Genomic DNA, 25,476 nt, shown 5'->3' with positions numbered 1-25,476 from the left:
TGATGCCGCTGTCAAATAAAGTATATTAACGGTTAATATCTTTGGGTGTAAATATCCCATAATACAGTGAGGACAGTTGCGTCTTATAGTCCAGTGCAGACTATCTATGAACAAATGCCATTTTCGTGTCAAATTTGGTGGGTGGCGGCTTATAGTCCAAAAAATTACGGTAATTCCTAAGATTTAGCGTAGGTTTTTGGGCTGTGGAACGAATTAATTGAATTATAATATATTCTTATGGGAAAATCCCGCTCAACATTCGACCATTTCGACTTACAAACTAGGTCCTGGAACAAATTAAATTCGTCGACTTACAAACTAGGTCCTGGAACAAATTAAATTCGTATGTAAAGGTACCACTGTATTAGGAAATCATTAAATGCACTTTCTGACCGCAGTATATTCCTCAGGGCCTTCACCACAGGAACCCCACCTGCTCCCCGATACCACCATTCAGCTGTGGTCTATGGCAGCAGCATGTTTGTTTTTGGTAAGATTCTTCCTCAACTTAATGTACAATGAAGGGCTGCAGCTATCGAATATTATACTAACGGAGTTATCGGATAAAACCTATATATTTTTTAAGCGCTATTATAAATATACATGAGAAAACAAGACATTTCACCTAATATTGAACCTTTATTTGTATATATTCTTAGAATATTTGGTTTCACTAAAAAAACTTAAGACTTTTTTTCAAATTTCTTATCTCCTAACTAAAAATGTCATCACGCTTGATAACACACATCACTTAAAAGTTAACTTTGTAATCGCTGGAAAAGCTAACACGACAAACTTTCTTTAAATAAAGGACTATTTACTTACCTTTGATCATGGACAGACATGTAGAAAAGTTCTCATCAGACACATTCTGCCATGTTAGCTGCACAACAACTGCACGCTGCTCTTTCAATGTTCTTCGCCGTCCAGTTAAGCATTAATTTACGCCATATTCGTGTTGACCATGTGGCAGCTACGCGCTCCTCCGACGTCGGCCAGTTTGTATAGCGGCAATTCTCCAACTGCTTCCCGGCAAACATGCTCTCCTCCTGCAGCAGGGAACGAGCTGTAATTTGCCCGCTGCCGGGCGAGTTGCTGATCGGCGAAGACAATCGACAACCCCGCTGCCGTGTGATATGAACCCGGGTAATTTTGAGTGATTTTTCACTTTGAAAGCAGAGAATAGACTTTGAAACATTACTCTGTTCGGGTTAGCATGTCGGCTAGCAGTCACGCCTCCTGGTGTGTTTACGCTCTCCGAAGCCATGGGAGGGAAATGACAAAAGCCGGACAAATACCAGTGGCATAAAATATCATTCGGAAGGTGCGACAATAAAGGTGAAGTGGACAGTTTTGACCATTATGGATTAATTTTGCCATGTCGTACTGAATAAATGCATTTTTGATATTTCATATTCCACTTAGCAGAAGACTGTTGTTTGTCACGACCGTACCATTTATTTAGCAATTAGGGAAAAATACTTAGATGAAAAGAATATCCTGTAAAAATATTGGAGTACAGAGACTGAAACAATGACATTTTGCGGCTCTCTTCGTCGCATTTTCCTCGCTCTGAATAATTCCCCCTTAATGGGCTGAACTCTAAATCAGATGAAAGTATGACCATGCCAACATCATCCTCCGGTTGGGGACGCTAGAGCCCTATAATGGTAGGCGTGGCTAAACGGCAGATTAACTCATTCACTCCCAGCCATTTTCTACGGAGCAATCCCCTTCGCTCCCGTCTGTTTTACTGGATTTTGACTGATTTTGCAAGGCCCACAGAACATTCTGTTCTATTGCTATATAAACATGGAACCCACCAAAAGAAAGATTAGACTCAGTTCTTTCAGCAGGAAAAAAAGTTCATATCTTTTTCCATTCTTTAGAAATCAGCATTATTAAAATAGGTGAGTTTGAGCAATTTTCCAATTTTTGATGAAAAACAAGAGAAATTGAGCTTTTTGTAAAAGCATACATTTCAAACTGAACTTTGACACAGCTATTTTTATTTTTGTTACATTCCAAACATCTGAATAATGTTTTCCTTCTCCAAAATAACATAAACAACAAGACAAACAGAGCATTTGATAGCAAAGTAACAATTTATTTACACATAACTAAACTATTGAACTGAGAGATGATGCTGTTGTGGCCGCGACAGCCGGGTAAACTTTTCCCTTATCACCGCCTGACTCATCAAGATGGATTTTTTGAGTCTTTCTTTTGTGGTGACCACTGCCTTGTGGTGGAGTTCGCCAGGGGAACTTGTGTGGGACATTTTGTGTTCCTGGTGGGGAACTGGTTTGTCGTTTCCGGCTGAGTAGCGGGGGACGCGATCGGTGGAGCACGGCGCCGCGGGCTCTGCTCGGAGAGCAGCATGGACTCAACGGCATCGTCCGCTGCACTGGTGGTCCTGGTTGTTCTGCTCGGTCGTCCGCCGCCTTGCATCCTGGATGTCCTCCCGGTAGTTCTGCTCGGTCGTCCGCCGCCTTGCATCCTGGATGTCCTCCTGGTCATCGCACTTGGTCGTTTTCCCCGGCCGTTCGTTCCGTTGGATCGGGTTGCGGGTCTTCCTAAGTGCCCTACTGCCCTCCTGTGGCCAGTTTTATTGCTTTAAAATGGATTTTCAGCATTGTGCTTTGGAGCTAAGTTGCATCAGAACCTAGAGATGTCTCTTGTGAGAAAAAAAAACATAAAGGACGTATAAATACGTCTTAGGGACACTGAAACAATTAAAAATAGAACGTATTTATACATTTTTTTGGGGAGCAAAGGAGTTAAAAGACTAATTTCTCGTCATCTGCGCTTTTCCAAATTGTTGTATATCGTCGAATCGTCTCAAAGTATGATTCACAAAATGATTGTATTTAATAGGGCTGCAGCTATCGAATATTTTATTAATCGAGTAATCGACAGAAAATTCTATCGATTAATCAAGTAATCGGATAAAACAAATATATTTTTAGGTGAAGAGCAATTATAAATATACATGAGAAAACAAGACATTTCATCTAATCTTGAACCATTTTCAGTCAATCAATGTCTTTATTTTCGATGTATATTGTTGAAAACAGCCAACAAAGCCCTTTGAGACAACGTTGTTGTGATCCAGGGCTATACAAATAAAATTGAATTGAATTGAATTGCATCTCATATGTAACTAGAATAAAAAAGACCAATTCACTGCTTTCACTCAAAAAACCTTTAGATCTTAGTAAAAAAAAAAAAATATATATATATATATATATATATATCTAAAAATGCCGTTACGCTTGATAACACACATCACTTAAAAGTTGGGATTTTTTCCCACGTGTTTCAATTGAATTTCTATTTGTTTCAAGCCATTTTTAAGTTCTAGTTAAGTTTTAAGTTAATCTAAACTGTAAGTCCTGATAGGATTTTGAGTTTTTGCAGTGTTCAAAATAAATGTATGATACAGGCTGTATTGGAGCACATTAGGGACCAGTGCTACTTGGTGTTATACCCAGCAATGACTATTGAGCTAAAATTGATAGTTAGCATTATTGAGTTTTTATTTTACACCCTCATCACTCCACAACGCTATGTTATGTTAAAGCCTGTATGTAAGACATGTTAGCCACGCATCGAAAATGGTCATAATTAATAGAAACCTAGCCCTCCGCAGGGCTAACGTTACTTGAGCTTGTGACAGTAACGTTAATCTTATTTATTAGCGCTAAGCGCTCTTTATTAGCGCTTAGCGCTCTACTGCTTTAAGATGGCGGCTGTTTACTAACGCTGCCCAGACGCGGCCGAGTCTGTCATTTCGCATCTAGTTCAACATACATGTGATCTCTATGAGACTCATCAGACGCTACCTGCTACCAACGTAGCATCGTGCGGGCTAGTATTTAGCAACGTTAGTGTCGTTTGTAGCGGCTGTCGGTTGCAGTAATTTTTTATTTATTAAAAAAAATTTTTTTTTTTTTTTTGCTTCTTCCTCTACGCACGTGACATCAGCACGTTGTCCCGCATTTAAAGTAGTCCGAGCAAAACGTGATGCTTAGAGCTGTCAAAATAAACGATTACTCGAGGTGAATAGAATTACTCGGATCAGTTTTTAAACTCGAGTTGCTCGAGTATTCGTTTCAGCTCTAGTATTTAAGACTCCTGTCGTCGGCACTTTATTGATAGATTAATCGATTACTTAAATAATCGATAGCTGCAGCCCTAATCTGGTATTTACAAATGTTATTGATGCTGAATGTAATACTGCTGTGCTTTTAAATATATTCCAGGAGGGTATACTGGAGACATATATTCCAACTCCAACCTAAAAAATAAAAATGATCTCTTTGAATACAAGTTTGCAACAGGACAGTGGACGGAATGGAAAGTAGAGGGGAGGTAATGTATTTTCGAACATATTGAATATTATGACCTCAATAGGGAAAAACATGTATTTTAGTAAAGCATATATGATTTAATCAATTTTACATTCTTTCTATTGTGTGTTTTATCTAGCCTGCCAGTGGCTCGCTCAGCTCACGGAGCCACAGTTTACAGTGATAAATTGTGGATATTTGCAGGTTATGATGGGAATGCCAGGTATGTTTCATGCTACACTGCATGCCCTTTATGATAACAGTGTCCACAATCATGACACGTTTTTCACTTCGTGTAGGTTGAACGACATGTGGACCATCAGCCTGCAGGACAGAGAGCATGCATGTTGGGAAGAGGCCAGTATATAAGGACCAGTGAGGGTAGAGCCCACGTAAATCATTTTATTTGCTGACCTCGGTGTTTTTGTTTTACTATCAGATTGAGCAGAGTGGCGAGATTCCTCCGTCTTGCTGCAACTTCCCTGTAGCTGTATGCAGGGACAAGATGTTTGTCTTTTCGGGCCAGAGCGGAGCCAAGATAACCAACAACCTCTTCCAGTTTGAATTCAATGGCCACATGTGAGCCTAGTCAATGTTAATAAATCAAACTTTCACATTCAACCTGTCTAGCAGCTGCTGACTTAAAAGCTTTCATCCCTGCAGGTGGACCCGCATTCCCACTGAACATTTGCTACGAGGCTCTCCGCCACCTCCTCAGCGGCGTTATGGCCACACAATGGTTGCCTTCGACCGCCATTTGTATGTGTTCGGCGGGGCTGCTGATAACACTCTGCCCAATGAGCTGCACTGCTATGATGTGGACTCTCAGAGCTGGGAGGTGATCCACCCCAGTCTGGACAGTGAGGTATAAATTGTCAAGAGTTCAATCAGTTGTTCATCAAATATTTTCCAGTAGGGCTGCATCATATATTCTAGTAGTTGATTAATCTAGGGCTGCAGCTATCGGGTTTTTTAGTCGTCGATTAATCGATGAATTAGTTCGAATAATCGAATAATCGGATAAGGAACATGAAAAATTGAAATACCTGAGCTGAGCCTCAAATGGTATAAAAAAAATAAATAAATGAGGGTCTATGTACAACAAAAGAACAATTGGCTAACATAGCTAAAGTCCGCTAGCTTAAATGCTAAAAAATGCTAACTTTTTTTTTTTTTTTTTACAATCCTCTTAACAAATGGTTCAGACACATATTCCCACAAAAAAACGCTAAATATATCAACTAATTTAAGAATGCATACAAAAACTTAGCTTACGTTGGTCTTAACAGGGAGCAGTTGAATTCAGCCATATGAAATGAGGCAGACCAGAGGGAAGTGTATCCACCCTAATCAATAAAACAAAATGCAAACACTCCCAAAATAAATCATCACAACGCCACTTTAATTAAACGAATATTCAAAGCAACAAAATTCAATTATAATACTTTTTCTAATCGAATACTCAATCGATTAATCGTTGCAGCACTAGATTAATCTATCAACTAGTTAGTTCGAACAATCCAGTAATTAGGAACATTTAATGTGTTGCAGAATAAATTTTAGCATATGTAAAACAAAGGCTTGCTAAGATTGTACTTTCAAAAGAGCATTAAATGCGAATACACAATATAATTACTAAGTGTTTATTCAAATAATGTAGAATTGCACTTTCATTTAAAAAAAATAAAATACTTGAGCTTACCCTCAAACGGTATAAAAAATAAATGAAGATCTAAGTCCAACATAAGAACTATTGGCTAACTTGCATAGCAAAAGTTCGCTAGCTTAAATTAGGGGTCCCCATCTGCCGGGCCGCGGACCGATACCGGTCCGTGGCGCATTTGCGACCGGGCCGCAAAGAAAAAAATAATTTAATAACGACCGCATTCTGGCTGAATTGACCCTGTGCCCCTGCTTAACACACGAATATATCTGTCTACTCTAGATATAATACTACGGGATAGATTACAATGGTGTCATAGAAGACCATTGATTGGACTGCTAACAGTACATCTTGTTTGTGTATATAATATATCTATGTGCGCTTGTCCTCCTCGATAATAGCGTATTACCAGACCGCGACGCAGCACATTTGTTCCCGGAAATAATTAGCCCCCACACGAGCGAAGATAAAAGGAAAACAGACGTCTTTCGAAATATTTTTAAGGCGAAAAGGGCACCTGACGAGCCTACAACCTCGAAGACCCACGAACTGCGAAGGAGTGGACTCGTGACCCGTTTGTGAATAATCAGAGAGATCGCAAATGACGGCGACCTTATTAAACGTACATTTGAGACAACAACTCTACCGAGGTTCTGGATTAAAGTCATTCTGGAATATCCTGACATCGCGACAAGAGCGTTGAAAACCTTGCTACAATTTCCAACATCGTATCTTTGTGAAGCGGGCTTCTTAATTAATGTTTAACGACAACGCAAAGTCCTTAATGGTGAGCGCGGTGTGCAGCTGTTGTGTGAAGCTTACATGGCAGGATGAATCTGAGGAGAATTTTCCTACAAGTCCTTCCATGATCAAACGTAAGTTAATATTCCTTTCTTTCAAGAAAGTTTGTTGTGTTTACTTTGGAATCGCTGCATTTGCGCATTTTGCGGCTATATTTAACGTTACGCGCATGCGCAGAACCGCATCGTTGCAATTTTTGATGGGTTGCAAAATTTGTCAGAACACCGGTCCGTGAAAAAAAAGACCCAAATAGCACCGGTCCGTGGTGCAAAAAAGGTTGGGGACCCCTGGCTTAAATGCTATGAAATGCTAATGTTTTTTTTTGTTTTTTTTTTTAACAATGCTCTTAACAAATCGATCAAACACATATTCCCACAAATAAGGCTAAATGTACAAACAAAATTTCGAATGCATAAAAACATTCAAACAAAAACTTTCAAACTTATGTTGGTCTTAGCAGGGTGCAGCTGGATCCAGCCATGTTCGATGGGCTATAACATATTCACTGTTGCCACTAGAGGGAACTGTATCCAACCAAATCAATAATGAAAGTCTGCTAGCTTAAATGCTATAGAATGCGAACTTTTATTTTATTTTTTTTTAACAATGCTCTAAACAAATCATTCAAACACATATGCCCACAAAAAAAAACTGCAAAATGTACTTCTAAACGAAAAAAGCCATACAATAAGTTGGTCTTAACAGGGAGCAGCTACTTCCAGCCGTTTTAAATGAGTTATGTCAGAGTTATGTTGCCCAAATCAATAAAAATAAATGCAAAGACTTTCAAATAAGAAAGTCTCTAATGAAACGAATACTTGAAGCAGCAAAATTTAATTTGAAGCTTTTTTTTTTTATCGAATTACTCGATAAATCAATGCAGCACTATTTTCTGGTAATGTTTGTTTGATATCCTAACATGAATTGCATCCCTGCCTTCTCAGATGCCAAGTGGGAGGCTCTTCCATGCAGCTGCTGTGATTCAAGACGCTATGTACATTTTTGGAGGGACTGTGGACAACAATGTTCGCAGTGGGGAGATGTACAGGTTTCAGGTGGGTTTTCATTGTAACGTGCATGTCAAGTCACTGGATGTGACGTATTCTGTGGATTGTTGTTAAGTTAGGCAAATATGTTTGATTATATTTCATATTGTCCTGGGCACTGTGTTTTACAGACAGATAAATCGTTCCTGTGTAGGGACGTTCAGATACAGATTTTTTTTTTTAACTTTCCATTTGATTTCTTTAAAAACAGGTTTTGCTGTAGACTTGTAGTTCTTAAAAGATAAATGTTAGTTTGAGTTATAATAATTTGATATTCAAAACCCTCTTGATGTTTTCGTTTTCATAAAATTTTGAAAATTAGTTTAACTAGTAGGTCGCCATTGTTGTCGACGACTAAATGCACTCTGGGCGGTGACGTCTCTGGGCAGTGCTGCCGTACTTCCACAGTGTCACTCGTTAGCCAGATAAACATGTCGTCGGTTTGAGCGGAAAAGTGATGAGCAGGACAGCTTTCCCTATATTTTACAAAACGAGCAGCAAAAGCGATTAAATGAAGGTCTCCAGCGGGATTCGAATCCACGTTTCCCATGCGACAGATGAGCGCGTAGACCACAGGGCTATACTTCTGCATGACGTTATGCATGCAACTAAAAAGAAAGCCTTGATAAATATGTTTCTCTACAGTTTTCTTGCTATCCAAAGTGTACTCTCCATGAAGACTATGGTAAATTGTGGGAGAACCGACAGTTCTGTGACGTGGAATTTATTCTAGGAGAGGTGGGTTTCTTTTTGTCCTCATTTACTGCAAGAGTGTTAATATTTGATATAGTAAAATTGAAATCAACTTTTTTTTTTTCTAGCGAGAAGAAAGAGTTCTGGGACATATAGCTATTGTGACGGCCAGATGCCAGTGGCTGCGTAAGAAAATCCTGCAGGCTCGGGAAAGACAGCGACAGGTTTGCAGCTTTTCCTCAACTTTTGAAAGGAAGAACTAGCAATACTTAAAGAAATGTACCTGGCGGAAAACACGCCGGTGATTTGAAGTTCCGTTCTGAGACCCCCAATTTGGCCAAATTTCAAAATTGCCCGATATGTATGTGTGATACATCGTTGGAAAGCTTAAAATGTTAATTTTCTGGGGGAAGAAAAATTTTGGACAGGAGAGCATTTAAAAAAAATAATAATAATAAAAAATTAAACAACAAAACCCTATCTGGAGGTGAGAGCATGAAAGAGCAGAATTAAAGACACTGTGACTTTAACGAGATATTACCGAGTACTTACCTTGTTTCGATCCCAAAACTCCATGTAGCATGTATCACTGAGTGTCAAGACACAGCTGTGAATGGCCACAGCTGGATCTTTGTGGGATTTTATGGGTGAAACACGGTAATATTACAAGGGTCGCGATGCAGAAATCGCAGACATAAAGGAGTGGTAGAGATTTTCTTTTTCATATATTTACCCTTTCAATATTTTTTTTCCTTTCAATTTTTCTTTGTTTGGATCAATTATCATCTAACATATCGGAAAAACAGCGACAGTAACAAAAAAATACAATTAAGCGATAGTTGTGAGTAGAGGTGTGCAAAATTTCCGATTCTTAGATTACTCGCGATTCGGCCGTGGAAGATTCGAGAACGATTCACAAACATCCAAATTCCGATTATTGAAATATGCGAAGTAAAGCGGAAGTACACAACACTCAGCGCGCCGCACGGTCTTCGGGACGGAACGGAGCGAGAATAGCTAAACATCATGCTTCCCATTACCCGGCCCCTCGGGTAATGTCAATGCTCAACTCACGGCTCTAGCTCAACTCATGCAACGAGATAAAAAAACACAACAACATACCTGACTGCTGCCGAAAAGCTGCGACAAAGTACATCCATATGTTACAGTGGATATCATTTATATAGGACTAGACTAGATATAGATTTGGTAGTGTTAGCAGCACATCTACAAAAAGCTTGATGCGGGCGTTATAAACGGCCGCCATCTTAAAGCAGTACACTTCCCTGCAAGGCTGTTGTAGCGAACCTTCCAAGCAAACCTAATTAACTTTTAAAATACTTCTAAAAAACTAAAAACTAAAAAACTTCTAAAAATACTCCTAAATCGGTAAAATATTGACTTAAATCTAACTTTAAAATAGTTTTAAAACTTTCACATGTTGAAAGTAGACAAAAGGGAAATTATGGAATAACGGGAGCAATTTTAACAACTTTAACGGTTGATTCACATCATTAAATGAATTGAATGTAGTTTAAAGCAGCTGATACAGAATGGGGACTGGAGTTTTTTATTTGTTATTTTTGTATATTTGTTTACTGCTATATGTTAACTTGATACTGAAGTAGTAGTGTGGTTTAGCCTGAGAGTATTTTTGAACAATTTTGGAACTAATGTACAAAACATTAAAAAAAAAAAAAAGAGAGAGAAAAAAAAAGGAGGGGGGGTGCATCAATAATCGTTTTATAATCGAATCGGAGCCTCTGAATCGTAATTGTAATCGATTCGTTAGGTGCCCAAAGATTCCCAGCTCTAGTAGTGTTGTATCGGTCGCGAACGATTCGTTCTTTTTGAACGAATTGTTTGGGTGAACGAGACCGAACTAATCACCATCTGCACTGATTCGTTCTATGAAGTTGGTGGCGCTTGTTCGCTGCGTGGGAGGGCGTTGAGCAAGCGGCAGCGTCTTCTGACATCGCACACGACCAATCAGACGCCAGCCTCATCGCGGGCAGGGGAGGGAGCGGAAACAGAATCATGGCGTATGTCACTCATTTCCACGTGTGGCCAATAAGCAGCCAGCGTGCAGGCAGGGGGGAAAGACTGAGTTTTGTCACTTCCCGTTCAGTGATTCGGTCCTCCGGTTCCTGACCTAGCTTGCTGCTAACTTGACTTTCCAGTAATGACTATGCGGTGAACGAGTCATAAAATGAAAGGAAACGACTTTGTCACATATTTGTTAACGTGGAGCCTATCAAATGCTGCTCAAAAAGACAAAAACACCACACAAATCTAGCGAGCATGGTTTAGTGTTCTACTTTTCTCAACAGACTCGGGACTGTGCCTATGACGATATACTATCAAATTTACAGTAATTTAAAACACACGTAGCTACGAGGCAAGCAAAACCTGAGCTGCGGTCGCGTGACGGCAGTGAAGCGGGCAGAGAACTGTCACTATATGGAGGCTTCATGGCAGCGATATGTACCTCATATGTGCACAGAAAAAAAATAATATTTAGTATGATCACCATAATACTGATTTGCAATGAAACTGTATATACATGTCAATTTTTTCCGAGTGTTTTTTTTTTTTTTCGTGTCAGAGGGTGTCGGTTGGTTTGACAAATTATGTCAATCCGTCCATCGTGTGCTACTCAAGCGCCCCAAAAACAAAGCGCGCGGACACGGGAGATGTCGCAATATGTCTACATTTTTCTTAACAGACTAATAAGAGTAGAAAGGCGAAATCATAAAGCAAACAATTATTTCTCGTCAGCATTTGACGATCTGAGATGCGGGGACGACAGGGGAGCTGACCGGATTATTTTATTTATTAATACCAGTGCAAAAATTCAAAACGATCATCTTAATAATAAAAAACAAAAATACAACAGAGCGAGAGGTTAATATGATGTGTTGGCCGTTCCATAATTAGAAATTAAACTTTCGATTTATTTTTATTTTCGTGACAGCAAGCATGCCGCGTTGGCTGTTAGCAGCAGCATTGTATATGTGAGCAAGATCATGCTAAAGAAAGTCCGTGCGCCCCCGACCCCAAACCCCGACTTCCCCCTCAAAAGGAAAATGTTTAACCGTGTCCTAATTCGAAATGCAAGCACGAGCCATGACTTTGAGCCCATAGAACTAGGACAGACGACGCGGAAGTCCTCCCTCGCTTTTGCAGCAGCGGGAGGGAGACGAGGCTGTCTCTGAGAGCAGAATGATATCGCCTGTCACTCATTTCTGAAACTACGACGAGTGGTCAATGTGCAAGAGAGGGAGGGACCAAGCAATGTCACTTCCCGTTCAGTTATACTGCGAAGCGGTCTTTGGTGATTCGTTCGGCAACGTCACTTCCCGTTCACTAACCGAACGATTCATTTGGGTGGGGAGGGAGATGAGGGGGGCGAACGATTCGTTGAACGATTCGTTTGAACGAATCGTTTTACTGAACGAACCGGAATGGATTCGTTTACTCAAGTGAACGACAGATCCCGTCACTAAGCTCTAGTTGTGAGGTAGATATCCGTGACTTTTTACAGACACCATTTTCTTCATTGTGATGTAATTTGTTTAAAAGTTTGAAATATACGAGTGAATAATTTTTTTTAAGTCGTTTTCTTTTTTTACCAAAATATTAGACATCAATTGATGATTCTAAGCTAAAAATGACATTTTGAGTAATAAATATAATTAATTACTAGGGTAGTTCCGATCTTGTTTTTTTGCTCCTGATCCGATCCCGATCGTTTTAGTTTGAGTATCTGCCGATCCCGATATTTCCCGATCCGATTGTTTTCTTTGCTCCCGATTCAATTCCAATCATTCTTGATAATTTTTCCCGATCATATACATTTTGGCAATGCATTAAGAAAAAAATGAAAAAAACTCGGACAAATATATACATTCAACATACAGTACATAAGTACTGTATTTGTTTGTTATGACAATAAATCCTCAAGATGGCATTTACATTATTAACATTCTTTCTGTGAGAGGGATCCACTGATCGAAATACTTGTGACTTTGTATATTGTGACTAAATATCGTCATCTAGTGTATTTGTTGAGCTTTCAGTAAATAATACTGTAGCCATGCCCAAATGCATAATGGGAAGTGGAACCATGACTGCGTAGTGGTACCAATTGATATATCTTCTCTGCGTTGGGAAATAATACAAGGTGTTAAGAAAAAAATCAATTGCTACCTTGCTTTCCCCCAATTTGCTTCCCATGATATTTCTAATCGTAGGGAGAGGGATTGTAAGGCTTTAGCCAATTAAAAAAAAGGCTCCAAAGGCTGCCAAAATTCACTACTCATTTTACGCTGCCTTTTATATCTCTATATAGGTAAAACGGCTTCATTACAGATTGAGCACGACAATGCGTGGGTGGGTCATGCAGCGCATGCATTAATTGTGTTAAATATTTTAACGTGATACATTTTTTAAAAAAACTAATTACCGCCGTTATCGGGATAAATTTGATAACCCTACCTTAAGCCTAAACTAAAGACTCTGGATGAGTGTAACATATTATGTTTGTAAAGTTAAATACAATGAGAAAATGATTTAATTAAAAAATATATACATATTAGAAAAAGGCATGGCCGATATTTATTTATTTTTTCAGATTCCAATACTTTGAAAGTGACGTGATCGAACCCGATCGATCGGCACATCTTTATTAATTACCTTTGTTTTATGGCTGGGTTGAAACAAAAGCGGTTGCGCGACGTCTGTAAACGGGGGTTTCCAGGGTAAAACGGACAAATTAAAAACAGTTCGGGGGCTTCATGCGCCATGAATCTGCTATGGGAGCATATAGACATATTGTTCTATCAAACACAACAGTTGTTTTGGCTTAAAATACAGCAGTTTCTTTTGAAGAGGAGTGCAAGAGCAGAAACTGCTTTTTCAGTCTTGTCTGTGTTTTCCGCCATATATAAAATGAAAGTAAAAAACTTTCATGAAATGCACACAATATCACGAGCGACGTCCAATTCATTTTAACTGGATCGGATGTCTGTCGTTGTCAACAGCAGCCGATTTAGTAAATTCAGTGACAGGAAATCATGCGTGTCTTGTTTTCAGAGGACCAAACAGGACAGCAGTGAGGAGAGTGATGAAGGGGCCACAAGAGGTGGAACTCACAAGCTATCGGGCAGACAGCCAATGCTGGAAGTATCCATCAGGGAAGCAGAAGCCCAGCCTTTTGAAGTGTTAATGCAGTTTCTCTACACAGACAAGATTCAGTACCCACGCAGAGGTAGCATTTTTCCACGTTTCTACAATTTCTAAGGTCATCAACACGATCTGTTCGATGATCTCAGATGTATCAAGATTTTGCAAAAAAGGGTTAGGGTTCACTTAGTTGTGCTGTATGAAAACTTGTTCTGCAACATAGTGAGGCATATTCTTTCCTAAAAATTGCTTATGGATTACATTGGGCAACAAAAAAATCCATTCTATAGTTTTTCCTAATGTGTTGTTACTACATGCACTCAACTCGCCACATCTTCTTTAAAAACATAATACAGTGATCCATCTCTACTTCACGCTTCAAACTTCGCGCCCTCAGTTTATCGCAGCTTTTTTTCCAATTAATTAAAAATAGTCTTTTATGTACGATATATGCATGTTTACATGTACAAATAATTGTTTTCTTTTATATATATCTTATATCATAATTATTACATTTACAGTGCTTAAAAACCATTTATTGAAATATACACATACTGAAATTTTCGGACTATAAGGCGCACCTGTTTATAAGCCACCACCCACCAAATTTGACACGAACACGGCATTTGTACATCGATAAGCCGCACTGGAATATAAGCCGCAGCTGTCCTCACTGTATCATGGAATATTTACACCAAAAGATATTGGGGCAGTTTACATGGTGACTCTCCGAGAAGACGAAAAATTTCATGTTTGCATTTATATTGTTCCGATTCCATTCGAATAATGTCGCAATTCCGCATGAAAACGATGTAGTATTCATGCCAGGACCTAGGCGGCAGTGCAGATTTACAAGGCGACAGCGAATGATGCACTTTGACCTCCTCAGCCCGTAAGACAACATGCCCGCACTCTCCAAGCAATGGCATTTTCTTTTGTTCAAATAGGCACAAAAATGGAAACATTCAACATATTTAAATTAAAAATATTATGAAAACAGTAAATTAAAGCCATTTGCTGTTCCGCCATTTGCTGTTTTTAATGTTTAATAGCACCGCTGCGCACGCCCATGTGACGTGCGCGGGCGCTTTCGTCATCGAAACGAAGCCGGTTTCCGTGCATATGCATGCACTGCGACCCCCGTAATCGAATTCTTCCACTTTAGAGGCAGGATTCTGAATTTTTCGTCTTTGCCTTTCGTCTTCGCCGACACCATATGCACGCGAGGCAATTCCGCTACTCAGTCATTGCGTCTTCATGTCGCAAAGTCGCCATGTAAACTGCCCCATTAACTGGTAATGTTTTATTTGGCAGCGGCATCATAAGACTGCCATAAGACCAAACCCCATGAAGTTTTGAACTAATTGACAGCAAAGCTTCATTGCTTCAAGAAGCTTCATTTGGCCATCAATGTTCCCTAAGGGGAGACAGTCAACCTCTGCTGCCACCTGCTATCAAGACTGCTGTCGTCCAACATGCCTCCTAGCATGCACTGTAGCGCTACAGATGTAAATTACAATCAAAATTCATGTTCTCTGCTAATTACTTCTTCACTTAATGTTCTAGTTGTTTCATTAATTGCTAGTTATGGTATTTGGTCACACTTTATTTAACAGTGGCACCATAAGTCTGTCAAAAGACCATCATAATTATGACATGACACTGCCATGAGCATGAATGAATGCTTATGACAGATGTCATTTTGTGTCATCCGGCAAATTATCTCACTTTTGAATGGATGGAAAAGATCCGAGCTGGACATAAATGGAGTTAGTGACATAATTTGCTGGATGACACTTTCATGACATCTGTCATAAGCATTCATTTATGCCAGTGATAGTGCCATTTCATAATTATGAAGTTCTTATGGCAGTCCTAGCACTGTCGAATAAAGTGATGTCTATTAACCCAAATAAATCAACAAATAAGGCACACTGGACTATGAGATGCAGGATTCAAAATAAGGGAAAAAGTGTAGCGGTTTATAGTCCGAAAATTATGGTACAAATAAGAGTTTGTTTTTGTTTTTTTTTTTGTTTAAATTATACATTTGGAAAATACATGCCTTATATTTCTTTCTTTCCAATGCTGTTAAATCTGAATACATGCATTGAGCACACACACACACAAAAAAAAGTTTTTATTTTATGTACTAAGTAAACTCTGCCTCGACTTCGCAAATTTTCAATTTTTGTTTGGGTGTCCTTCTTAACAGCGAAAAATGAGGGATCACTGCAGTATTAAAATGGTATTGCAGTCCGATGTATTGGGCCGATAATTAGAAATTTGACATATATCCTTTTTTTTTTTTTTTTCAAAATCCGGCCGGCCGATATGAAAATGTCAATTTAAAACTAAAGATAGGGAGTAGGGATCGCGCCATTTTTCAGAGGATCAGAATTAGGTGAAAAGGATCTGGGTTTTAATCAAAAGAACATATATATATATATATACACTGTGTATATATATATATATATATAGTTTTTTTGCTTCATGCTTGTACAGCCTCACTCTCTCTCCTGCTGCTTTTCTTGGTCAGCAGTGCACTGCAAGTTTTGCTTGTTAAAGTTAACGATAACTGACAGGCATTGAAGCTTTGATCTTGCTAGAGAAGCTTGGCAGCGCTACCTTCAAAGACGCCGAATGTGTCAATCATCGTTTAGCGCTGTTAAACACTAGTGTGCTGTGGCAACTCATTGTGTGTGCGCGAAGCATTTAATAAAGAAAAAAAAAATTCTGCGTTATTCTTCCTCTTTAAATCCCATTATGAAGGCAGCACGATGGGACATTAACATGTTTAAAGCTTTTTTTTTTGGAACACTTTTTTATTCAACTTTATGAGAGATGTTTCTGAGTCTAGGAAATTCAGTAGCTTTTATTTTTTATTTCTGTGATTCAATAAACATGCTTTAGTGTTTGCATTAATAATTTTTTTTTGCGCTTTTACAGCAAATGAATATCGGCTCCAAAAATCGGTTATTGGCTCCCCTTACTACTAATAATCAGTATCAGTCCTGACAAACTCTCGATCTCTATAGCAGTCATGCATGTTTCTTTTATATTTGATTATGTCAAAGTTTTAAAAGAGAAAGCAAGCTCATATGTTAAAAAAGTCTTTTCATTTTTTTTCTGTTTTACAAAAACAAGGTTTCTATACCATTTTTTTGTTTTCACGTGTTTCATTCGCTTTTGTCCTGTTTCCAGGTCATGTTCAGGATGTTCTCCTAATCATGGACGTTTACAAACTAGCCCTGAGTTTCAAACTCTCCCGCTTGGAGCAGTTGTGTGTTCAGTACATCGAGGCTTCTGTTGACCTGCAGAACGTTCTCAGTGTTTGTGAAAATGCAAACAAGCTCCAACTTGACCAGCTAAAGGTACTTTTTGCTGACAATGGTGGCGATCTCAAAAAGTCAGCAGTCTCTTCTTTAAAAGCTTACGTTTAATGCTGCCACACACAAGGCATATGATGTGTTCACAAGCAGAGTTCTCTTCACTCCCACAAATTCATTTTTTTCCCCTTCAGGAACATTGCCTTAATTTCGTGGTGAAAGAATCCCACTTCAACCAGGTGATCATGACGAGAGAGTTTGAACATCTGTCCACGCCACTGATTGTGGAGATAGTCCGACGAAAGCAGCAGCCCCCTCCGAGATTGTACTCTGACCAGCCTGTGGACATTGGCACCTCCCTAGTGCAGGACATGAAGGCGTACCTAGAAGGAGGGGGCCTTGAGTTCTGTGATATTATCCTGCTGTTAGATGGGCACCCTCGACCCGCTCATAAAGCCATACTAGCAGCTCGTTCCAGGTACGGCGCTTTTGTGTACACTCACAGTATGGGTCAGCAAATCTTCGGCCATTATTTTAATCAATTTTACTCTTTGAATTTTCAGTTATTTCGAGGCCATGTTCCGCTCCTTCATGCCAGAGGACGGCCAGGTTAATATCTCTATCGGTGAGATGGTTCCCAGTAAGCAGGCATTCGAGTCCATGCTACGCTACATCTACTATGGGGATGTTAACATGCCTCCAGAAGATTCTCTGTATCCTTGTCTAATTCAAATCCTTTATTCACATTCATCCGTATCAGGTGCGATTTTTGATTCTTCATTTAATTGGAGCAATATGGAAAAATCCTTTCCACATCTGTTTGGAGAAGCAACTCACAGGATGGATGGTGTCGCCTTAGCCAACTACCCCATCACCAAGACAATTAAGTTTAATGCTGTCAATAACTAACCCTTTCCTGTTAAGAAAGCCCCTACCAACGCCATTTGATTGACAGACCCTTTTGGTAAAAGCAAAGCAAAGACGATGACAAGCGAAATAGAAAAGACAAAGAAATAATTGCCATTTTTTTCCGTTTGTGTTTTCAATGACAAAATTCAAAGTCAGTGACAAAAATTTCAATTGTTTTTTTGGCTTGTGACTTTCAACGAAGAATAGTAAATGTCAATAGCAAAATATACTTATATATTATAATTTATTTATGCATTCATTAATTTCCCTTTATCTATTCATTTATTTATTAATTCATATATTTTTTAATTTTGGCACTCCTGTGATTCCATACATTTCTAACGCTTATGAACGTAATTAATTGATAGGTTAAATGATCAATGCAAAATAATCTGTATTGACTTATACCAAACTTTTATATGTATTGCTTCAGGTCACTGAAATATTTGAACATAACATAACATAATTATATTAATATTCACAATAAACCTGTTAACAATCTCTTAACTATCCAGGAATGCAAAAAATAAATATTTGTATTAAGACCAGTCAACATTGTCTAAATAAATAAATAACTGAAACAAAACAAAAAATAAATAAAATGGAGCCTTCCATCAAGTAAAACACAATTGCTTTTGTCCATGAGCACAGCTAAATTCAACAAAATATGAAAACTCCTTTGGGCTGTTTAAGACCACATAAATAAAATAAAAATGACAATTGGGGTAAAATAAAAAAAAAAAAAAACATAAAAACGGTTTGATTAAAGTTAACTAGTGCTGCAACGATTAATTGATCAATTTGATTAGAAAAAAAATTCGAATCAAATTTTGCTGCTTCAAGTATTTGTTTAGAGTGGCGTTGTAATGGTTTGTTTTGAAAGTTGCATTTAGTTTTATTGATTTGGTTGGATATACTACCCTCTAGTGGCAACAGTGAATATGCTATAACTCGTCTAACATGGCTGAATCCAGCTGCTCCTTGTTAAGACCAACATAAGGTATGTTTTTTTTAAGCTAATATTTATGTTTATGCATTTATTATTTAGTTCAGAATTATATTTAGCAGTTTTTTCCGTGGGAATATGTGAACGATTTGTTAAGAGCATTGTAAAAAAACAACAACAACATAGCATTTTATAGCATATAAGCTATAGCGAACTTTTGCTATGCAAGTTAGCCAATTGTGCTTTTGTTGTACTTAGATCCACATTTATTAATTTTTTTAATATCGTTTGAGGCTAACGATAGCTCAGGTATTTACTTTTAAATCAAAGTGCAATTCTGCATAGTTTGAAGAAACTCGGAAATTTTATTTTGTATTCACATTTAATGAAAATAATGAAAATAATTTTAGCAGGCCAAAACAAATATTATTGCATAAGCATAAACACTTGTTAATTTCTTTACATATCCTAAAATTCATTCTGTACCACATTAAATGTCGTGATCCGATGACTTGATTATTCGAACTAATTAATTGATTAATCGATTATCTAAATAATCGATAGCTTCAGCTCTAAAGTTAACAGCTGAAAACGCTTACAGTCCAAGTAAGGTTACTTAAAAGTTGGTCGGGGACAATCTGAGCATCTTGAAAAGTTGGTAGTGCTATTTCCCTACCGTCCCTTATTCAAATCTACGCCCTTGGACTAAAGTAATAATGGATAGAATCATCAAAACATTTTGGTGTCATTGGTCTCCTTATATTGGGAAGTAAACATTTTAAAACGTGTAAGCCTGAAGATTGATGAGTTATATTGCTGTACATTTCAGAAGTGTACAGTGTATCACAAAAGTGAGTACACCCCTCACATTTCTGCAGATATTTAAGTATATCTTTTCATGGGACAACAATGACAAAATGACACTTTGACGCAATGAAAAGTAGTCTGTGTGCAGCTTATATAATAGAGTTGATTTATTTTCCCCTCAAAATAACTCCATTTATATCTAATCCCCTGGCAACAAAAGTGAGTACACCCCTTAGAAACTTCATCCCTAAATGTCCAAATTGAGTAATGCTTGTCATTTTCCCTCCAAAATGTCATGTGACTCATTAGTGTTACTAGGTCCAGGTGTGCATAGGGAGCAGGTGTATTCGAATTTGTTGTGCAGCTCTCACACTCTCTCATACCGGTCACTGAAGGCCCAAGTACACTGCATGCGTGATCGTTGCGGTTCCGGTCCGGTTCAGTGTTGCCTGCGTGCCACGCAGTCCGTCAAAAACAGGTAAATCATACCGGCTGCTGCACGGCTGCGGTCCGCCAATCTCGTCCCCCCGGTGAGCTCTCGCGTGATCGCGCGCGATAATGTGCCATTTAAAACAACGAAAAACACACGGAGTCTATACTCATCAGAGAAGCAGAGAGAGAGAGCACATATTTTCTTTGCATATTGATATTTTAGTTAATCTGGAATTAAGAGACAGACATGACTGCATCATGATGAGATCAGGACAGAAAAACACACATAATAGGACACCTTGCAGCTTCCTTTTTTATATTGTCCTTATAGAAAGGATCTGCTGCATCATAAATGATTTTGTGGGTTTCCACCTCCATGATGAAGCGCTCATCATCCATCTTCGCTCGTGTTTAAACCGTGATTAGGCACCTGGGTTGTTACGTCCAGGCCCAGCTCCGCCCATTTTGCCGGATGCGTGTCCGGCAAAAATAGAAAATAGCCTATACCATCCGGCGGGCATGCGGCACGCCGGAGGTGGTTCGCAGTCAAGCCGGAGCACTGACGCGGCCAGTATACGTTGAACAATAGGATATAATGGGAACGGATTGGCTCCGGCGCTATTTTTTACCGGAGTCGGACCGGAAACGCAACGATCACGCATGCAGTGTACTTGGGCCTTGAAAGTTCCAACATGGCACCACGTGGCAAAGAACTCTCTGAGGATCTTAAAAGATGTATTTGTTGCGCTACATGAAGATGGCCAAGGCTACAAGAGGATTGCCAACACCCTTAAAGTGAGCTGCAGCATAGTGGCTAAGATCATCCAGCATTTTAAAAGAGCAGGGTCCACTCAGAACAGGCCTCGGGTTGGTCGTCCAAAGAACCTGAGCGCACGTGCTGAGCGTCACATCCAAATGCTTTCTTTGAAAGATCGTCGCAGGAGTGCTGTCAGCATTGCTGTAGAGGTTGAGGGGGGGGGGGGGGGGGCAGCCTGTTATTGCTCAGACTATACGCCGCACTCTACATCAAATTGGTGTGCATGACTTAGGGGTGGGCGATATGGCCTTAAACACGTATCACAATAAATGGAGCAGATTTACCTCGATAACGATAAATGACGATAAAGTCGCCCAAGCGGACTGTTGTATAATTTGAAAATCTGAATCAATGCATGAAATACAGGTTAACAGTTTCTTGTTGATTTAGTTACCAGCATTCAATTTGATATATTTAACAATCCCCCCCCAGTGCATTTTTTAATAAATGCAGGCATACATGAACCCCCAAACAGACAGACAGACACACATTAAAGCTACATTGATCTTCTGCAAATGAAACACTTAAGATTTTATGATTGCAATAATGACACAGAATTAAGCACATACAGAAAAATAGTTGGGGCCATTTCTCATAAGTTTCACCGTTGGATTGTGCTTAATGCTGAATGCTTTACCATCACAAAAGCTATCAGAGAAATCACACACAGTCAGATACAAAATAACGCGACATAGCAATTGCTAGATGCAGTCCGTGCCCAATCCACTCATTAAGTTCAGCCGTTTCGACAAGGTTTGAGCCGCTATCCGACTCCATCACGTTCATTTGTTGCGTTAGGCGCTAGCGTTAGGCGCTAGCGGCCGCTAGCGTTAGGCACTAGCGTTAGGCGCTAGCGTTAGCCGCTAGCGGCCGCTAGCGTTAAGCACTAGCGTTAGCCGCTAGTGGCCGCTGGCGTTAGGCGCTAGCGTTAGCCTGTGGCCTGGCTACCAGTAGAAAGCAATGAAAGCACCATCTCCGGAAGTCGTGAGAACAAGGGAGGACAGCGGGTGAAAGCCCGTCTGGATGCCACCAAGAGTCTATTAAATGTCGGGTGAAAGTTTGGCGAACCTCCCTTAAGCCACATTCCATCACGTTTTGCTTGTAGCATTAGCTGCTAGCGTTAGCTTACCGGGCTTCTGTTTGATTGGCTTCCTGATGATCACGTGACTCCCAACGTGAGTACATTCACTGCTTTCTTAAAGGGGAATGAACATAGGCGAACAACACAGTCAAAGCGGGATGAAAAGACTATTTTCTTGTTTTATTAATTTACCGAATTTACCGACATGGTCAAAATTACGTCGGTCATCGTGAAGAATTTCGGTGACGATAAATTTTCGGTTTACCGCCCAGCTCTAGCATGACTGTCACCCCAGGAGGAAGCCAAATCTGAAGACGTTCTACAAGAAAGCCCGCAAACAGTTTGCTGAAGATATGTCAACAAAGCTCATGGATTACTGGAACCATGTCCTACGGTCTGGTGAGACGGAAATTAATTTGTTTGGTTCCGATGGTCTCAAGCATGTCTGGCAGCGACCAGTTGAGGAGTACAAAGATAAGTGTGTCATGCCTGCAGTCAAGCATGGTGGTGGGAATGTCATGGTCTGCTGCATGAGTGCTGCAGGTGTTGTTTCCATTGAGGGAAACATGAACTCCAACATGTACTGTGAAATACTGCAGCAGAGCATGATCCCCTCCCTCCAGAAACTGGGTCGCAGGGCAGTGTTCCAGCATGACAATGACCCCAAACACACCTCCAAGATGACCACTACTTAGCTGAAGAGGCTGAGGCTAAAGGTGATGGACTGGCCGAGCATGTCTCCCGACTTAAACCCAATAAAACGTCTTTGGGGGATCCTCAAGCGGAAGGTGGAGGTGTGCAAAGTCTCAAATATCCGGCAGCTCCGCGACGTCGTCATGGAGCTGTGAAGCTCTGGTCAACTCCGTGCCCGGGAGACTAAAGGCAGTTGTGGATAATGGTGGTGGTCACACAAAATATTGACAGTTGACATGTTGTACTGTATATTAATATTGACAACTTTTACTAAGGGGTGTACTCACTTTTGTTGCCAGGGGTTTACATATTAATGGCAATATTTGGAGGGGAAAATAAACTCCATTATATAAGCTGCACACAGACTACTTTTCATTGTGTCAAAGTGTCATTTTGTCAGTGTTGTCCCATGAAAAGATATACTTAAATATCTGCAGAAATGCGAGGGGTGTACTCACTTTTGTGATACACTGTAGATGGCGCACTCTTGCAGATGTGGTTTAAAGTAAGCTTGAGAACGATAAACCGATACGACCGGATATCCGGTTTTACAGGCGAGCGATTCGGCTGTATCGATAGCAAACTAACTATTCGACAGCAAATAGCCAGTAAATCATAGATGTATCGATAGTACAACAAGGACTCGGCTATCGCGAGCACAAAAACCGGTCAGCAGCGTTCATACCATTGCTTTGTTAGTTTTATGTACCATGCTATGCGTACATGAATGACACATAATTAGCTTGCACTTAAATCATGCTGCGCAGTGCCTTCCCAATGCTTGACCCCAAGGATCGCCGCACTTCAAGTGAGACAGCACATATATCGTAATATGAACAGCCACTACTCACAGTCGTGGTTGCCTCAACTTCCTATCATGCATTTCGATCGTGGCGGGCGTGTCATAACTACACCAGAGCAAACTAAACCACAGTCGCGCATCCTAAAACAATTGACAAACAACACGAGCGCTGACGCCAGCTTGCCAGGAGTAAGTTTCAAATGACAGCGATTGATTTTCAACGCACGTCGGACTTGGAAGTGAAGACGGCAGCCAGATTTGCATGGGGCCGAGATCGTGAGTTTTTAACCCTGAAAATAAACCCACTACAATGACAGGACCTGCTGGAGGTATTGTTTCCACGAAACGCAGTCTACTTAAACATGAACATGTGGATCAGTTGATCTTCCACAAGAAAAATCTGCCCTTCAAAAAGATATGGACAATAATGAGGAATAAAAATGTGGAAGAACAGGCATAAGTGAATGACTTTGCTGTGTATAAGGTTAAAATAATGATTATTGACCGATCTAGCTAAAATGCCATGTTTTTATTCCCCCAATTATACCAGAGGTAAAGAATAATAGCATTATGATTTATTTTTTATTTATTATGATAACACTAGCATGTTTAATTCTTTTCTTTTATAGCTCTTGCATATACTGTAATTTTAGTTTGTAAGATGTTTACGTTGAAAGCTTGCACTTAAATTACCTACCTCTTGTGTTAAAAACACCACGAAATACAGAGATTGAATTACTGCACTTTATTGTTGTCTGTCACTGGAGTTTTATTGTATTATCAATCCCAGCCAACAAAATGATGGTCGTCTAGTTGTCCTTATTATTTTTTTTTTCATGTCTCAAAAATAAACATACATTGGTATTAACTTTTGTTGTTTAATTTTGCTTGTAGAAATTTGGTCTTTTTTATCCGTTTAAAATACTGTAAGAACAAACAACAAATGTTTACTATCGTATCGTTTTCACACTGTATCGAACCATATCGTTCTCAAATTGTATCGAATCTTATCGAATCGCTCTGCCTTAAAAATGTATCGTTTTTTAATCGAATCGTAACCTGTGTATCTAGATACATATCGAATCGGCTTCATACCAGAGATTCCCAACCCTTGTTTAAAGTTGCTTCAAGGATTCCAAATCCAAATGTCACAGCAGTGCCTCCGGCTGGTTCTTTTGTGGAACTGCATAATTCACTTGTTACACTTGTGCACAACCAATGCAGCACAAGAGCTGCAGAAGAATGGTTTTCATCTGGTATTTGAAATGGGAACTTTCATTATTATTAACATTCTAGATTGTCATAATCAAGTGCTATATAATGTCAACGCCAGTGATAAAAATGTGTCTTTTCCTTGACCTTTTGTTAAACAGTTATCTGTTTGCTGCACCATATTATTACGGCTTTTCAAATAACAGGCTGCAAGCTTATTGCAAGCAAAATCTGGAGATGAATGTCACCGTGGAGAACGTTTTGCAGGTATTTCAGTGGAGGGGGGAAAACAACGCTGCGTACACAATATGACGTGTTTGTCTTGGTGCAGATTCTGGAGGCGGCCGATAAGACTCAGGCTCTGGACATGAAGAAGCATTGCCTACACATAATTGTCCACCAGTTCATCAAGGTGGGTGGGCTCGTATCCGGCGCCCTGGGGGCTTGCTGCCCACTCGTTGCAGCTGAGCTAACCTCGTAGTCGCGTCGTCTTTGCAGGAGACTTGACACTGTTGGCCCGCTAGTGGAGGAAAAGTAGAGGAGAGTGTTTACAGGGCAGCCGGCTGAACAAGCACCTCCGCGCTTAACCACGAGGCCCATAAACGCCTCTTTTTATTATTATTATTGTTTGTTTTTTCAAAGAAAGAAAAAAGCTCACCCCTCGTCACTTGCGATTTTTTTTTTTTTTGTCCCCCCGGCTTTTTATTTT

General features: G+C 39.6%; 1 protein-coding gene across 2 annotated transcripts in view; it reads left to right on the top strand.

Moving 5' to 3' along the window:
* LOC130913601 (leucine-zipper-like transcriptional regulator 1) overlaps positions 1 to 25,476 on the top strand; it is a 50,558-nt gene that overhangs the window by 12,632 nt on the left and 12,450 nt on the right. For both annotated transcript variants that reach the window (XM_057832330.1, XM_057832329.1), the window contains exons 4-18: positions 411 to 490; positions 4,266 to 4,374; positions 4,492 to 4,575; positions 4,652 to 4,709; positions 4,792 to 4,931; positions 5,016 to 5,217; positions 7,761 to 7,871; positions 8,508 to 8,600; positions 8,684 to 8,779; positions 13,650 to 13,824; positions 16,944 to 17,113; positions 17,263 to 17,546; positions 17,632 to 17,781; positions 24,929 to 25,034; positions 25,099 to 25,179. In XM_057832330.1, coding sequence (XP_057688313.1) covers positions 411 to 490; positions 4,266 to 4,374; positions 4,492 to 4,575; positions 4,652 to 4,709; positions 4,792 to 4,931; positions 5,016 to 5,217; positions 7,761 to 7,871; positions 8,508 to 8,600; positions 8,684 to 8,779; positions 13,650 to 13,824; positions 16,944 to 17,113; positions 17,263 to 17,546; positions 17,632 to 17,781; positions 24,929 to 25,034; positions 25,099 to 25,179 — 1,939 coding nt within the window. The remainder of the gene's footprint in view (positions 1 to 410; positions 491 to 4,265; positions 4,375 to 4,491; positions 4,576 to 4,651; positions 4,710 to 4,791; positions 4,932 to 5,015; positions 5,218 to 7,760; positions 7,872 to 8,507; positions 8,601 to 8,683; positions 8,780 to 13,649; positions 13,825 to 16,943; positions 17,114 to 17,262; positions 17,547 to 17,631; positions 17,782 to 24,928; positions 25,035 to 25,098; positions 25,180 to 25,476) is intronic.

The sequence above is a fragment of the Corythoichthys intestinalis genome, chromosome 3 (assembly GCF_030265065.1).
Source record: "Corythoichthys intestinalis isolate RoL2023-P3 chromosome 3, ASM3026506v1, whole genome shotgun sequence".
Taxonomy (NCBI): Eukaryota; Metazoa; Chordata; class Actinopteri; order Syngnathiformes; family Syngnathidae; genus Corythoichthys; species Corythoichthys intestinalis.
Note: the sequence above shows the minus strand (reverse complement) of the source record. Positions and strands in the feature narration are given on the sequence as shown.